The 17,570-nt window shown below is 42.2% G+C and overlaps 1 protein-coding gene across 1 annotated transcript in view; it reads left to right on the top strand.

Annotated features, from left to right (window-relative positions):
* The window catches only part of SLC24A3 (solute carrier family 24 member 3), a 536,687-nt gene that overhangs the window by 496,338 nt on the left and 22,779 nt on the right, over positions 1-17,570 (top strand). Inside the window, exons 13-15 of the mRNA XM_049774331.1 lie at positions 3,388-3,554; positions 6,486-6,600; positions 9,594-9,706. Of these exons, the coding sequence (XP_049630288.1) occupies positions 3,388-3,554; positions 6,486-6,600; positions 9,594-9,706 (395 nt within the window). The remainder of the gene's footprint in view (positions 1-3,387; positions 3,555-6,485; positions 6,601-9,593; positions 9,707-17,570) is intronic.

Genomic DNA, 17,570 nt, shown 5'->3' with positions numbered 1-17,570 from the left:
TATCTTTTTAATTACTTAAGTACCATGTTTACAACATCGTTCATAATACAGTTTTTTTCTCTCAATTATAAAGTTGTTCATGATTGAGTTTCAGTCATACAGTGTTCAACAGCCTTCATCAGTGCACATTTCCCACTACTACTGTCCCCAGTTTCCTGCGCTATTCTTTTTTTAAAATATCATTTTAATACATTTATTTTCCTGACCTATTCTTATCTTTTACAGACAGAAACTCTATTTTTTAAAACTTGATTGATTGGTTTCTAGGCCACACCCAGTGGTGCTCAGGGGTATTACTGGCTGTACACTCAGAAATCACCCCTGGCAGGATAGGGGACCATATGGGATGCTGGGAATTGAACCAGGTCTCTCCCAGGTCAGCTGCATGCAAGGCAAATGCCCTACCGCTGTGCAATCTGTCTGGCCCTCAGAAAGCCTATTGACAGAAACACATTCTCATGTATGTCTAGGTAAATACTGCAATAGTAAAAAATACTAAATAAACTAAAATGTCTATGTTATTTCTACATAGAATTTTTTGAGTTTTCTTACATTTTCTATTTCAAAGTAATATATACTGTTCCTCCTATATAATTAAAAATACTTATCTCTAGAACTAAAATAGTGAGAAATAATGACTTTTTCTTGCCTCAATATAATTAAGCAGTCTAAACAGTTTAATAGAGGAAAAAGTCTTTTACTTTTTACAGCCAAGTCACACTCAAAAAATGATTTTTTTTTTTTTTTTTGGTTTTTGGGTCACACCCAGCAGTGCTCAGGGGTTACTCCTGGCTGTCTGCTCAGAAATAGCTCCTGACAGGCACCATATGGGACACCGGGATTCGAACCAACCACCTTTGGTCCTGGATCGGCTGCTTGCAAGGCAAACGCCGCTGTGCTATCTCTCCGGGCCCTCAAAAAATGATTTATCTCACCCATTTATTCAAAATAAAAATTTTGACTAAGTTGCTCTAAAAACATTTTAAAATCATAAAGTATACTTCAATGTGACTTGTTTTGCTTAAGGAGTTACATTTGTTATATACTTTTTGTTTTTTGGGGGGGGGCATCCCTAGTGGTGCCAGGCCCTATTCCTATCTCTGGGCTGGAGATTTGATCCTAGTGTGCTTAGGGAATTGTGTGGTGCCAGGAATAGAACCCAGATCTCCTACTTGCAAAGCATGTGCTCAACCCTTTGAACTATCTTTCTAGCTTCTAATTTAAATTGATGCACACTGAATTTCTACTTTGTCGTTGCTATAATGGGGTTCTAACTTAAAGGAAAAAATATATATATATATATATTTTGTGTGTGTGTGTGTGTGTGTGTATAGTTTTTGGGTCACACCCGGTAGTGCTCAGGGGTTATTCCTGGCTCCAGGCTCAGAAATTGCTGCTGGCAGGCACAGGGGACCATATGGGACACCGGGATTCGAACCGATGACCTCCTGCATGAAAGGCAAACACCTTACCTCCATGCTATCTCTCTGGCCCCGGGAAAAAAATTTTTAATGAGAGTGAAAATCATTTTCTAAATAATACATCGTTCACTGTACAGTCAGTATCTTTTAAAAAATGGTTGAGGAAAAATATTGCTTGCTCATAGCCACCTTGACCATGATACCCTATGCCACCAACAATCAATTCCCATGCATTAGAGAAACAATTCATATGTCCATGTGCATCTTTTAAAGATGAAGATATATCTAAGAAATGCACTGTTAAAGAGTCTGTCATTGTGTGAATGTCCTAGAGTATAACTATATCAAATGTTATGCTATAGCCTACTACACCTGTGCTCTATGGTATATAACCTATTGAGACCACCTTCATATGTGCCTTCTCTTGTTGACCAAAACATTCTTAAGCAATGCATGACTTTAGTCACAGAATAGCATGCTATACCAATACTAAGAGGAGTGAATTATTGGTATATGAATGAATCTTTAAAGAACATTATCTTGGGGGCTGGAGAGATAGCATGGAGGTAAGGCATTGGCCTTTCATGCAGAAGGTCATTGATTCAAATCCTGGCATTCCATATGGTCTCCCGAGCCTGCCAGGAGCGATTTCTGAGTGTGGAACCATGAGTAACCCCTGAGTGCTGCTGGGTATGACCCAAAAAACCAAAAAAATAAAATAAAATAAAAATAAAAAGAACATTATCTTGGGGCCAGAATGATAGCACAGTAGGTAGGCATTTGCTTTGCACGCAGCAGACCCAAGTTCAATTCCCTGCATCCCATATTATCTCACAAGTCTGCTAGGGGTGATTTCTGAGCACAGAGCCCCTGAGTGCTGCCAGATGTGACTCAAAAACCAAACATACTAAATAAATTAAACAAACAAAAAATTATCTTGCAGTAAAATGGTAGAACCCTGGTTCAATTCCCAGAATGAATGTGCTGCTTAACATTTTGTTTAAAGAAAGTTATTAATTAAAAGAACATAAACACTAGAGCATACATGTTTTGGTATGAAGTTTGTTTATTTTTTGTTTTTATAGCATAAATAATGTCGTTTTGGTTTGGGGGCTTTTATGCATGTCATTTTCATTCTTTGAAATTGGAGAATTGAAGAATCACATCCTTGCAAGGGGGTTGGAGTGGGCAGCTGACTAGGTAAAGGTCCAGGAAACTTCTGGAGACGTGGAGATGTTTTTGTATCACAATTAAAATGTGAAGCTCATCTGTCTATATAGTAGATATTTTTTAGCAGAGGTGAACAGCCACTGAAGAAGACTGATAATAGAAGCCAATGAGAATGAATGTTTTGTCTACTCAAGTCACAAGGAACTCTTGAGAATGTAGTCAAAGCATTTGCAAGCAGAACAGAGATAAGAGGTTCAGGTCATCACTTACCAGCATTGTGTCCACTCCATAGTGTCATCGTCGTGACACTATGGCATCAGGGATCTGGAGCTGCTAGATTAAGTTGCCAATCCAATCAGCTTGAGGTAGAAACACATCAGCAGTGTTTTGACAGACCAGACTTCCTTGAGCTCAAAGACCATACATCACAATTCCACTAGATGGCGCCTTACCATGAACATCAAAGGCTGACTGGGGATCTTCCCAGCTCCGCTCTCACACTTCTCTTACCAACACACCATCACCCCCTCACTATTTGTGGCCTGAAAATCATCATCCTTCCCTACCTTGCTCTATTTGCCAAACCATCCCATAGTCCTATATTATTCAAAAGTAGCTCACCCTGTCATTTGCTTGTTTGTCAGTCATTGTTGACTCGAAAACCATTCGAGTCTTTCAGGAAAAGAGACACCTGGTAAGGTTCCTTGCAGTATATTAATTCTAGGGGTGACAGCATGGAATGACGGAAGAGAGAAATGAAGGTAACTGTTATTCGTTGTATGTTTTATTTTCGCAGCTGGAAAATTGGAAACTGTGAAATGGGCGTTCACCTGGCCACTGAGTTTGGTTTTATACTTCACTGTCCCCAATTGCAACAAGCCCCGCTGGGAAAAATGGTTTATGGTGACATTTGCTTCCTCCACGTTATGGATCGCAGCCTTCTCCTACATGATGGTGTGGATGGTGAGTGTGGTAGGATTGTTAGAATTTGTTAGAGAAAAATGGTGCACACAGAGAAAAGGGAGTTTGGATTGCAATTATAACAATGGTGGCTGCAATAAGTTGTATTACCAAACTGCCCTCCCCGCCAAACTCAGTGGCTTGGAATCACAAGCCTTTGTTCTTCTGCTCACGAAGTCAGATTGACAAGTGTCTTCACTGCTGGGAAGTGGCTGCACAACTCTGAAGTCACAACAGGATTACGTTTGATTCAGACAGAAGGCAGGACTCATGTGTTGGGTCATTGCCACCCCATCTGTTGACCCATTTTCTCTAGACCAAGGAAATGCTCTTTTCATGGTAGATAATTGAAATGCAGGCACACAAGAGGAAAAACAAGGTGCAACCCAAGGCTTGAGTTGGATCAAATTATCACTGCACCATCCTTTTATTACCAAGCCAATATCCATGGCATCGGGAACTACATTCCCCTTTTTTTATTGGAAGAACAATAGAAGCCACATGGCAAAAGAGAGGTATGAGGGATTTGAAGAAAGAACCTCTTTGACATGTCATTTCTGTCAGAGTCTCAGGTTTTTTTTGTTTTTGTTTTTGTTTTTTTTTGGGGGGGCCACACCCGGCGGTGCTCAGGGGTTACTCCTGGCTGTCTGCTCAGAAATAGCTCCTGGCAGGCACGGGGGACCATATGGGACACCGGGATTCGAACCAACCACCTTAGGTCCTGGATCGGCTGCTTGCAAGGCAAACACCGCTGTGCTATCTCTCCGGGCCCAGAGTCTCAGTTTTATCAATCAGAAAATTTAGTCATTGGCCAGATGATCATTCAAGATTCTTTCCAAACCAAAAATAGTGGTTTGGGACTAGCATTGGCTGTGGGGTTATGACTAAAAATAACCTTTGACCCAGAGCCATGTTAAGAAACTCAGCCATCCAGAATACATTCTTGTTTATAATTCTACTTTTTAAACTGGGCAGTAGAGCTCGTTCATCAGAACTGAAGTGGAGCAGAAAAAAAAAAAAGCCTTGACAAAATGACAGTGATCTAAATTATTTCTTGCATTTTCAACAGGAAGGCAACCTAAATTCTAGCAAATGAAACTCAAGAGCTAAAAAAAAATGTGTTCTGAAAATATTACTTTAGCAGTAATAACTCATCGTTATTATCTATCATAGTGAGTTTGTTCATTCTAAACCGCACCAAGATTTTCCCTCATCCTGTATTTCATCAGTGTTTTTATCTGAAATATTAATTGAGTGTGAGTGTTATATCAACTTTGGGAAGACTCTTTTTATCACTGATCCACAGTGGACATGTTTTTTCTTAATAGTCATTCTGAACTTGAAAGTGTCTGAGATTCACCCTTTGTGTGTGGGGGTGGGTGGGAGGTGGGGTTCCTTCTGTTCTACTGGAAACTCCAAGAAGTCTGAAAGATGTTTAGGAGTAAGGGGGAAGACAAGAAGAAGCAAGAGACCTTGTCCCAGCCAGCTGGAGAATCATTTCTCTAATCTCAAGACTTAACATTTTCTAGACACTAGCTAGCAGCAGAAGCACCAACCTCTTTCCAAACAGCCCCACAGCCCCAAATCAGGTTCTTTTTGGGACCAGGAGGAGTTGGAAGAAAAAGAAACAAACTTTGGTCAGGATGTTTGTAGCTCCATTTCACAAAAGGCTTCTCAGAACAAGCCAAAATATTGTGTGATCCTACATCTAATTTTCCTCCCTAGAGAGTGGAAGCCTCGAAGGCCCAAGGCCACTGCAAGTTCAGTGCATCCCTGAATGAAAATAAGACTTGTGCTCTGGCTAGTTGACCAAGCATCTCAAGGGATTTAATTAATAGCCCCAAACCTTTGGTCCAGGAAAACACCACTGAGACCTTTCAAATTTCCCACATCACTGTCTTCCCATAGCTGACCAGGGAGGATCAGTGAGGAGCTGTGCTACTTAAAGCTTGTGATTTGCATTTCTGGTAACTCCAGAAAGGGAGAGTTAAGGGAGATAAAGTGACATTGGTAAAATACTTAATCGCTTCAGTTCTTGCTAATTATTCTCTCCTTAGGCCAACCAACTAAGAATTTGTTTCTTTTTCCACTTACCTCTATTTTCCTACTCATTATTCTGATTTTTTTCCTCTGTTTGTTCCTCCCGAAATTGAAGGCAAGAATGGATTGAGTTATATGGGCTCATAAGGGAAGCAATGTTTCCAATATCACCTGCTTGGGCTCTTTGCCCTCCTGCTGTGTAAGATGGACCTTCGGGTCTCAGAGGACTCCCTGCCACTTCCTAGAAACTGTGCAAATGATTCCATAAACTTTGGTTTTCTTTCCAGAGGAATAAAGCCAATACTAACACCTATTCCACAGGATTGTTGAGAGAAAATTAAACCAGTTCAAATCCATGAACACTACTTACTCTGGGGCCCAAACACGGGATTAAATCTCAGGGTGCAGAAACTAATCTTCTTGATCATATTTATCAAGCCTCCAGAGGGGAAGGACAGAAATAACTGTTTCAGGTTTTTCCTCCAAGACTGTATGATAGTGTAAATTCAATTCCTTTCAAATGCTTATACATTCCCACTATGCATCTTGGCTCTTGCAGGCTCAGATTCCCAGCACAGCAGGATAGCTATGAGTCTGGCTTTCCTAGAATTGAGTCCAGATATTATGGCCCCATTGCCTTTTCCCAGAACCTGTTTTCATCTCTCAAGCCACCTGCCTCTCCTGGAAGGAAATCAAAGGAAATCATGAGCACCAAAACTGTACCCAATGTCCAGCTGCACCTCCTTTTTTCTCCAACCTCTGTCTCAGGTTGAGAGCAGATTTGGCCCAAAGAGCATGTCTGAATTGCAACTTTGGGATTCTTGGGCAGGGAGTCAGGGGGCAGGTGGGCCTCATATTGGTGATCAGCTCATTACCTCTTGCTGTTTTCTCCAGGTCACTATCATCGGCTACACCCTGGGGATCCCTGATGTCATCATGGGGATCACCTTCCTGGCTGCCGGAACCAGTGTGCCTGACTGCATGGCCAGCCTCATTGTGGCCAGACAAGGTGGGGCTTCAGGTGTCACCAGACAGGGAAGCAAACAAAAGCATAGATATTTACTGGAAAGTATTGCAACACTTCTGTAGATTGTATTAAAATACTCTTATTAAAAAACACAATTGAGGGCCCGGAGAGATAGCACAGCGGCATTTGCCTTGCAAGCAGCTGATCCAGGACCTAAGGTGGTTGGTTCGAATCCCGGTGTCCCATATGGTCCCCCGTGCCTGCCAGGAGCTGTTTCTGAGCAGACAGCCATGAGTAACCCCTGAGCACCGCCGGGTGTGGCCCCAAAACCAAAAAAAAAAAAAAAAAAAAACACACACACACAATTGAGTGGAGATAGTAGAGGGGGAAGGTCATTTTTTTTTTTTGGTTTTTGGGTCACATCTGGCAGCGCTCAGGGGTTACTCCTGGCTCTATGCTCAGAAATTGCTCCTGGCAGGCTTGGGGGACCATATGGGATGCCGGGATTCGAACCACCGTCCTTCTGCATGAAAGGCAAATGCCTTACCTCCGTTCTATCTCTCCAGCCCCTGAGAAGGTCATTCTTGCTTGAAGCTGACCTGAGTTCTATCCTGAACACAAATATGGTGTCAAAAAGTACCATCAGGCATAATCCTCGAGCACCTGGCTGGAAGTAAACTTTGAGCAGAAATGTGGCCAGAATGGGTATGGCCAGAAATGTTGTTCATTTGAAAAGTAAAATGAGGAACTGGATAGATATAACAGTGGGTAGGACACTTGCTTGCACACAGCCAACTGAGTTTGATCTTTGGCATCCCATAAAATCCCCTGAGCCACACCAGGAGTCATGCCTGAGAATAGAGCCAGGAGTAATTGCTGGGTGTAACTCAAAAACCAAAAAAAAATTAAATGAGTAATAAATAGTCAACTGTGCTGGAGCACATGTGCAGCACAGGCCAAACCTGAGTTCAGTCTCTGGCATAGAAGCTGCCTAGCCATAGAACTCCAGTACCACTGGGTGTAGCCCTATGAAAGAATGAAATAGTAGTACCAGAGATATTTAAACATGCTAAGTGTATGATTTGCCAACAGGAGGAATGGGTTGGATTATTAGCTTCACGTAGTCCCTTAAGCACTACCAGGAGTAACCCTATGCACTGAACTAGAAATAGTCCATCAGTACCCATTGTGGCCCCAAAAGTGAAATATAATGATATCTATAATTGCTGAGTGACACACATCAAGCAAAGCCATGTGCAATATCTAGTTAATTGGAATTATAAATGTATGGTGCAGTAGCAATCACACATCCTTTCTTTATGGGTAAAAACATTGATGTTTGGAGGCACAGCCCTCATGACTAAGGTTTGCTTGGTGGCAGAACCTGTCAAACAGCTATTGCCAAAGGTCAGTCTTCATGAATGGCAAATCCTTAACACAACTAAACTGGAAAGCTCTCATCCTGGAAGTTGCTCTCAGATAGATATCAATGAACCCACTACCCATTCTAATCTCTCGGTTTGATCTGTAATAAAAAGTATTTGTTCACAAATACAGTATGTAGCTATAAAACTTAACATAGTATTTTCTGTAACTCTTCACGAAATTCAACAGGTTACACTTTTGCTTGATATCGTTCATTTATTGAGAAGATTGAATACCATAAAGACTAATTGGGTTGGTGAGTTCTTAAGTAGCTTCATATAACTGTTGAGTTTAATTCATTTATGTAAGGATGTGTCAGAGTTTTGAGGAACCATACATGGTTTGGGAACATTTAACCAGTGATTATATTGGTCAAAGTAACCATGCAGAAGAAGGTAGATCTATCTCCCTCTCTATCTCTATCTCTATCTCTATCTCTCTCCCCTTCTCTCTCTCTCTCTCTCTCTCTCTCTCTCTCTCTAATTCTCTGCATTTCACTCACTATGTCTCTGTCTCTAACTCTCGCTCTCACTCTCACTTTCTCACTCAACAAGGCAGAAAGTTACCCGACCATGTTTCACCCCCTCAATTTTCCTGCAGCAAACCTAGCTCCAGACCCATTTCCCCAAGGTGGAATTATGGCATGTGGAGCCTTTATAAAATACCAAATGTGAATGTCCCAGTTTATTCTTCCTATTTCTTTCATAGATAACCTATAGTCTTTATGGAATGGTTTTGCAGAAGCTGGATAGCAACACTTTTAGGACAGGCCATCCAGGAATAAATTGGACAATATAGTTATATTTGCAAAGAACTGGCTTTATACAATAATGTCCAGGAGCCTAAAAGAAGACTGAGTAGAGAAAATTTAGTTTCCTTGTGCATAGAACCCTAAAATATGGAAACTCTGATATAATATAGTTTTATTTGTCAAGAATAGAAATATAAGATAAATTGTTATGTAACAACAAAAAAGTAACACAGACATTTAGATAAGTAGCTTCTAATCAAGTAAAAGTGATAAGCATCAAAGTTTAATATACTGTGCATTTTATTGTGGGAAGGGATCTAAAATGCTTAATAAAAATATGACAGCATTGTCAAATAAATGAGAAACATGTCAGCAACAGAAAAAAAGAGAGGGGCCGAAGTGATAGTACAGTGATAGGGCATTTTCCTTGCATGTGCTAACCTAGGACAGACCTTGGTTTGATCCCCCATGACCCATATGGTCCCTCAAGCCAGGGGCAATTTCTGAACACATAGCCAGGAGTAACCCCTGAGCGTCACCAGGTGTGGCCCCAAAAAAACAAAACAAAATAAAGGAAAAAAGATTGTAGATTATATTCTATTCTAACCTATCTGCCCCTGAATGTTCATCTCATCCTGTCTTATCCTATCTCATTCTATTCCATCCTTTTCCACCCCATCCCCAATTTGTACTGTCCTATTGTTTTACAATTAGGGCCATTCTACAGCATTGATCTGGGATAGAACCAATACATATGCTCTCTGGCCATCAGAGAGAAGATGAGGAGAATCTCTCAATGGCTTCTTTACTCTCCTTATGAGATTATCTCCCTCATTCAAATGACTTCTTGTTCTTTCAGGCATGGGAGACATGGCAGTTTCCAACTCCATTGGGAGCAATGTATTTGACATCCTTATCGGTCTGGGTCTCCCATGGGCGCTGCAGACTCTAGCTGTGGATTATGGATCCTATGTAAGTGTCTTTTCTCCATAATTATTTTTCCAATCCAGTTCTCAGTAGCCACAATCACTGTGACAGTCCAGGGCAATGGAGGTATGGAAAGAACAATATTGAAAGGGAAACAAAGTACTTTAGATTGGTAAGTACTTTTGATTTTGTGATCCCTGGCTCAACTACATCACTCTGCTGTTGCAGCTTGAAATATTCCTATGTGTGAAATGAATGAGCATGTTGTTTCAATGCAACATTTTTCTAGAGACTGCATTTTGTTTCATGACTTTTACAAGTCATGACCTATTATGATTCTTTAAACTTTTTTCAACCATTTAACAGATCAATAAATTTTTTACCTCATTGTCTATTTCAGGGGTCTCAAACTCAATTTACTTGGGGGGATGCAGGAGGCAAAGTCGGGGTGATCCTTGAAGTCAGTAGTAAGCCTTGAACATTGGGGGGTATGACCCAAACGACTAAAACAAAACAAAACAAAAAAAAGATTCCTCTAGGGCAGGGCCACAAAATGTTGTACAAGGGTCGTTTGCAGCCCACAGGCCACGAGTTTGAGACCCCTGGCTATATTAAAAACAGGTAGTGAAATTGAAGAATAAAATTGGCCCATGAGCTCCAATTTGGCAATGCCTACTCTAGTGTATTTGTTTTTTATACAAAATATTTGTATGTGTTTGTTTGAGGGCCAAACAAACTCAGGGGTTATCGATTCTGCACTCAAAAATCACTCCCTGACAGGCTCAGGGACCATATGGGATGCAGGAGATAGAACCTAGATAGACCTGGGTCAGTCCCAAATCGTCTGTGTGCAAGGCAAATGCCCTACCACTGTTCTATCTTTCCGGCCCATTTTTATTTTGGAAAAGGGGGTTTCTAATGTTTTATTTCTTTTACAGCATTAAGTGGGACCATATATTAAAAATATAATTTCTCAAGGATCGAAGGCTGGTACATTCACAAGTTTCAGACTATTCTTGGCAGATTTTGAAATCACAAATAACATACCTATAACACTTAACTTACAAAAGTTTCTTCAAAGTTGGTTTCTTCAAATATTTCATTAATGAGTATGTCAAGATCATCTTCTTGGTTAATAGTTTCTGTTGATCTCTTCCTTTTCAGTTCCCACCCAGAACCCACATTCTGCCTATTAAGGCATATGCACCCAGGGGCCCAAGGAGGGCTCTGTGGGGGGCTGGAGAGAATGGGCTGGAAAACTAAGGTGGTGGCTAGAGCTCATTCCGGGGAGGTACAGACCCCCACGGATGCAGACGACATAGCTCTGGGAGGGAGGCGCAGACGGACACAGGAGAGGCCAGGCCAGAACCGCTCACCCCGTCCCGCCATCCATGAACCTGCTCGTGTCCTTCGTCTCGGCTTGCGGGGGGGGGGGGGGGGTAGGGGGTGGTGTGTGGCAGCTGTCGGTGCTGCTGCCTTTGCACCTCTGAGGCCAGGCCCAGCCTCAGCAAGTTGGTATGGCAGAACTTGGATTCGACCTTGTCCAATAGCTCATCCAGGTCCTGCTCCTGCACCATCTGGAATCAGTCCCCTATTTTTATTCTTAAATGAAGAACACAACATAAAGATCTTTTACAGAGGAGGCTGGAGAGATAGCATGGAGGTATGGCATTTGCCTTGCAATCAGAAGGTCGCTGGTTCAAATCCCAGCATCCTATATGGTCCCCCGAGACTGCCGGGGGTGATTTCTGAGCGTAGAGCCAGGAGTAACCCCTGAGCACTTCTGGATGTGACCCCCCCCGAAAAAAAAAGATCTTTTACAGGGGCCTGGACACTCTCAGATACTGATGTAATGATGGCATTTATGCTATTGCTTAAGGTTGAGCTAATTATTGCTTCAGGTAGATTTGCAGATAAGGGACATACGAAGTTTTTATAGACATCAGGGATCTTTTCCAACTTGTCACGATGATATAGACTACCATGTTATAAACAACCCCTGAAGTTACTCAAATTCCACTGCAGATGAATTCTGCCAAATTCCATGAACTGTTCAAGCAGAAACTCGAGGGTTGGGATTTACTCCACTGTATTTCTAGCCGTTTTGGAGCCATACTCCAAGCGCCATACAGAAAGTGAAGAAAACAGGAGAGCGGTTATGCCAAAATTTGCCTGCTCCTAATACTGCTAATGAGTTTATTTCTATTGCATAAGATTTTCCTGTTACTATGTGGAAGCTCCCACAAGGGTCAGTTTCTCATAGCATTTATCTTGGAGCCATGAAAACTATGTCGAAAGTAATGGAATCTATGATTAGATCATTTATTGCACTTGCATTAGCTTTCACCAAAAATGGCCTTTCATGATCCTGAGGGAAGTTTGTAGTCCAAGCTGTCTCATCTTTTTTGGTACCCTAGAGCCCCTGGCTTCTATGCAAATGCAGCTTGGAGCACTGGTAATGACTTTGTTAAATTAATCAAGACTCCATCTGCTTTGTTACTTAGTTGTTTCATTTCCCCACCTAATTGTTTTTGTTTTGGAACCACTTCCCATGTTACTTGGGGCTTCTCCCAGTGCAATGCTAAGGGTATACTCCTGGCAGATGCTGGGGATCATGCAATACCCAAGATCCAACCAGGGGCTCTTCCATGCAAAGCATATACTCCAGTTCCTTAAGCCATCTCTTCAGTTCCCCATCCAATTTTTATCACCCAATTGTATTTAAAACGAAGTCTAATGCAGACCTGTATAAATTGCAAATGCATTTTGTCTTCTCTGGTGCTGAAAAGCGGGTATAAAGCAAATGTAAAAAACTTTTTTTTGTTGTTTTTTTGGGCCACACCCTGTGACACTTGGGGGTTACTCCTGGCTATGGGCTCAGAAATCGCTCCGTGCTTGGGGACCATATGGGACGAAACTCGGTCTGTTCTAGACTAGCACCAGCAAGGCAGATGCCTTACAGCTTGAGCCACCGCTTCAGCTCCAGCAAATGTAAAACACTTAATTTTTATTTATTTATTTATTTATTTATTTATTTATTTTTGGTTTTTGGGTCATGCTTGGCAGCGCTCAGGGGTTACTCTTGGCACTACGCTCAGAAATCGCTCCTGGCAGGCTTGGGGGACTATATGGGATGCCGGGATTCAAACCACCTTCCTTCAACATGACTGGCAAACAACCTTACTTCCATGCTATCTCTCCGGCCCCAAACTTAATATTCTTAATGCACTCTTACTATCCTAGATAATCAATCTATGAACATACATAGAGACTCCATGAGGGAGGGTGGTAGGCAGAAATAAGTTTATAAACTTTTCCACTATCCATCATGATTGGTTTTCATATCTTATGAGATTACATGGCATAGTCATAGAAGGTTTATAAAAATTAAATAAAAATTTAAAAAAACAGAACTTATCCTACCAATGAAATCAATTCTGAAGTCTTCCTAGCTGGAAAATGGGTATCAGGCCTGAGGTTCCAACTCAACTGGGCATGTTGTCTGTTGTCTGCCATAAATAACTTTCTAATGATATTGGTCTTCCCTTCTGCAAGGGCCAGGAGCCAGCTTCTAGGGTAAGGGGCAAGGAGAAGCCCACCCAGGGAAGCCATAATGTATCTACCTGGACCACAGTTGAAGAAATCCGGGAGAGAGAGAGAGGAGAAAGAGAGGGGTTGTAACAATGTTCCATTTTATTTCCAGGGGCTCTAGTGATGGCATAAGCAGTAGGGCGTTTGCCTTGTATGCAACCTAGGACCTAGGACGGACCAAGGTTCGGTCCCCCAGCATCCCATATGGTCCCCCAAGCCAGAAGCAATTTCTGAGCACATAGCCAGGAGTAACTTTGAGCATCACCAGGGGTGGCCCAAAAAGAAAATAAAAGCAAACATTTTATCTCCAGGCTTCATCGCCTGAGATCTGCCATCATGGGGCGGCAAGGGGGGAGGGGTTGAGAGAGAAAAAAATGAGAGAGGGATAAAGGTGGAGCAAGCAACCTCTTGCAAATGCTTTATCTCAGGCCCTGGTTTGGCCAGGCGGGGGGACCTGGGCTTCTGGCTCCCAGTGGGCAGACAGGCTCTACTCTGGTATTCACCCTGGGCTCTCCTTCTCCACTAACTGCCAGGTTTTTCCTTAACTACATGGACAGATGTCTGATACAGGGGACATATCCAAGTGACGTGTCCAAGGGGCTGTCCCCCGTCCAATTACCATTACAAGAGGGTGCCATCACCCCCCTCAATGATATATTAGCTATGCCAATATCTTCCTTCTCTCTCTATTGAACATTCTTCTCAACACTCTTTAGAGGATCAAGATTCAAACATAAATGTTGTCTTTAATGTCCATTGCCTTAAAAGCATACCCTTTTTAGGTACCAATCTGGTTAATGGCATGCAGTAAAAAAATCAGACTCTACTAGATGTTTGAACCAAGTTCATAGTTTCCATTTGTTGATGGTAGAATTGAGTCACTCTCGCCATTCTAAAATGATATAAGGAACACATCTTTCCACCGCAGTAAATATAAAGATAAAGCTGAACACATCATTTTTATTCTTGAAGGGAAGAGGAAATGCAAGAGAGGAAGCTCCTCCCTGCTGGTTTTAGGTCAATGGACTAATGCATAGGAGAGTGATCTAGGGAGAGACTAGTTGGGAAGCCTACAAAAAGATGTCACCTTACATTTTCATCGAGTGTTACTATGTTACTATGTCTGTAATGAGTGTCAGAGATCTCTGTACTTCACTCTAGAGTTACAAATATCCAGTGGAGGTCAAGTTTCTTCTTGAAGAGGATAGTGTGACTGAGAACCCAATTTTCTCCTGTGGTGTGTGAATATACAGTTGCTTCATCACTACATACAGAAAAGGATATTTCTTTTTTGTTTTTAAATGCCAAGGAAGGGGCCAGAGCCACAGTTCAATGGGTAGAGTATTTGCCTTGTAAGCAGCCAGCCTACCTGTATTCCATTCTCTTTTTTTTTTTTTTTTTTTTTTTTTTTGGTTTTTGGGTCACACCAGGCAGTGCTCAGGGGTTATTCCTGGCTCCAGGCTCAGAAATTGCTCCTGGCAGGCACGGGGGACCATATGGGACGCCGGGATTCGAACCGATGACCTCCTGCATGAAAGGCAAACGCTTTACCTCCATGCTATCTCTCCGGCCCCACTGTATTCCATTCTCAATATCCCCTGTGGTTTCCTGAGCCAACCAGAAGTGATCCATGATCACAGAGCCAGGAGTAAGCCCTAAATCCTGCCAAGTATGGCCTTACAACCAAACAAACAAAAATGTAGAGGAATTTTTAGAGAAATAATAAAAGGACTAAGGCATTTGCTTTGCAAGCAGCCAACTGCTTCAATTCCTCGTACCACATAGGGTCCTCTAAGCACTACCCACAATGACTCCTGAACACCACCAGGTGTGGTCCATAAACAAAAACAAAAAATGCAAAATATTGGGGCCGGGCGGTGGCGCTGGAGGTAAGGTGCCTGCCTTGCCTGCGCTAGCCTAGGACGGACCGCGGTTCGATCCCCCGGTGTCCCATATGGTCCCCCAAGAAGCCAGGAGCAACTTCTGAGCGCATAGCCAGAAGTAACCCCTGAGCATCACAGGGTGTGGCCCAAAAAAAAATGCAAAATACTCTGATTTATTTTGCATAAATGTTCATAATTCAGGAGATATGAGAAAGCACATGATTGTATTTCAGTTAAGGGCTATGAATTCTAGAATTCTGTCTGTGATAAGTAGTGATCATCATCACTAAAGGGGATGTTATTTCCTGAATCAGAACTAAAGTGTAAAGATAGGCAAGTGGCAGAGCCAGATCTTCCAAAGGACAGACCAAATAATAAACACCCCCACCCCTTCTCAAAACCCAGCAAATTTGGAATCACTTCTTTTTACTTATTTGACTCCATTTGAGCTCTTTCATTGAGAGGATATTCAACAAGAGAAGACACCCAATAAACAGAAAGCCTCAACTATTACCCAAGGCCTGTCCCCTCTGTTTCTACCATGTGCAGCTCCTGTTCAGAATCACACCGTCCATCATTATAGATTCGCATACCACAAAGATCCCGCCACAGCATGCCCTTTTCCTACATCCCTGTTGCCCCTTCTCTTTCCCACTTTGGCAGTTGATGCCCCACACCATCTCTGCTGCTAGAGTCACTCACAGAGGTCCTCAAACTTTTTAAACAGGGGGTCAGTTCACTGTCCCTCAAATCATTGGAGGGTCTGACTATAGTAAAAACAAAACTTATGAACGAATTCTTTGCACACTGCCTATATCTTATTTTGCAATGAAGAAACAAAACAGATACAAATACAATATGTGGCCCGCTGGCCATAGTTTGAGGACCACTGAGCCTTGCCTGCTTCATATTAGTCCTGTATACTGCATCTGTTACAAGATTGGATATAGTAGGATAATGAACTTGTTTAATAGGTAAATGGATTTTATTTCCTCAATTGCAAATGAAGATAATCTTCTCCATGAATGTATGGATGCGTGAGTGAATCATGTCACATGATTAAGCAGAGGGAAGGAATAGGCAGGCCTAATTCATTTTTAAGAAGATACATGGGGGGGCCGGAGAGATAGCATGGAGGTAAGGCGTTTGCTTTTCATGCAGGAGGTCATCGGTTCGAATCCCGGCGCCCCATATGGTCCCCTGTGCCTGCCAGGAGCAATTTCTGAGCCTGGAGCCAGAAATAATCCCTGAGCACTGCCGGGTGTGACCCAAAAATCACAAAAAAAAAAAAAAAAAAAAAAAAAAGAAGAAGAAGATACATGGGCCCAGAGATATAGCACAGCAGCGTTTGCCTTGCAAGCAGCCGATCCAGGACCAAAGGTGGTTGGTTCAAATCCCGGTGTCCCATATGGTCCCCCGTGCCTGCCAGGAGCTATTTCTGAGCAGACAGCCAGGAGTAACCCCTGAGCACCGCTGGGTGAAGGAGATACATGATTCTTGGGTCAGAGAGATAGCATGGAGGTAGGGTATTTACCTTGCATGCAGAAGGATGGTGGCATTTTGATTTAAGGATTGGGAAACTCATTGTGAATCTTTCCATGAGAATAGCCTACTATTATAGTCTCTGTATTCCTTTAGGGCTTTTAGTGTGCTCACCAGTGTTCAGTCTTATATCCAGACACACTTTGGGTGCTTCACTAAGTAACCTCATACTAAAATGCAGAAATTGCTTAGGTTAATAATCCATATTTATGGAGCAGGAAACTTGGAGCTTATTTGCCTCATGCATTTTGTTTTTTTTTCTCCAGCTTTTCCCCAGGAGATTTTATTTCTTAAATTACTCTTGGGGGTGTCTTCTTTTCATTTAGGATGGCAGCAACCCCATGACATCTTTCTGCAATTTGTGCTATCAGAACTAAGCAGTGTGTGTGTGTGTGTGTGTGTGTAGGTTTAATGGCCTCTTTGCCCTCACAAAAGACCTGCTGACAGTTCTGAAGTAATTTCTCTAGCCTGACTGAAATGGGATTTCCAAGTCATAAGTACTGGATAATTACCATGGAGACATCTGTTTTGTACATGGTATTAAGTCCAGGCATTTGACAGCAAGAAATGACTCCAGTTTTACAGATGTTGACATTTCTTAGCACTTGTGGCTTGCCCAGAAGTCAACTCGCTCAGAATCTACCTAAGTGCCCCAAATAAGACATATTTCTAAAAGTTAAAATTTGGAAATTGAGCATTTTTGGTCCTGTTCTGGTGATGAGTTCTGTTCCACAGACTCTAAAAGCAAGAAAATCAAGAATCAAGGGCAAACCCCAGATTCCTAAGCTCAGGCTTAGATATGCAACACAAATGTAGAAAGCAGTGAAGGAATAAGGAAGTCTGTCTTTTTCTCATGTCCCCATCTCCTCTAAAAGTTCTGAGGTGATTGCAAA

Source organism: Suncus etruscus, chromosome 6 (assembly GCF_024139225.1).
Source record: "Suncus etruscus isolate mSunEtr1 chromosome 6, mSunEtr1.pri.cur, whole genome shotgun sequence".
NCBI lineage: Eukaryota > Metazoa > Chordata > Mammalia > Eulipotyphla > Soricidae > Suncus > Suncus etruscus.
This window is presented reverse-complemented; position numbering and strand designations above follow the sequence as displayed.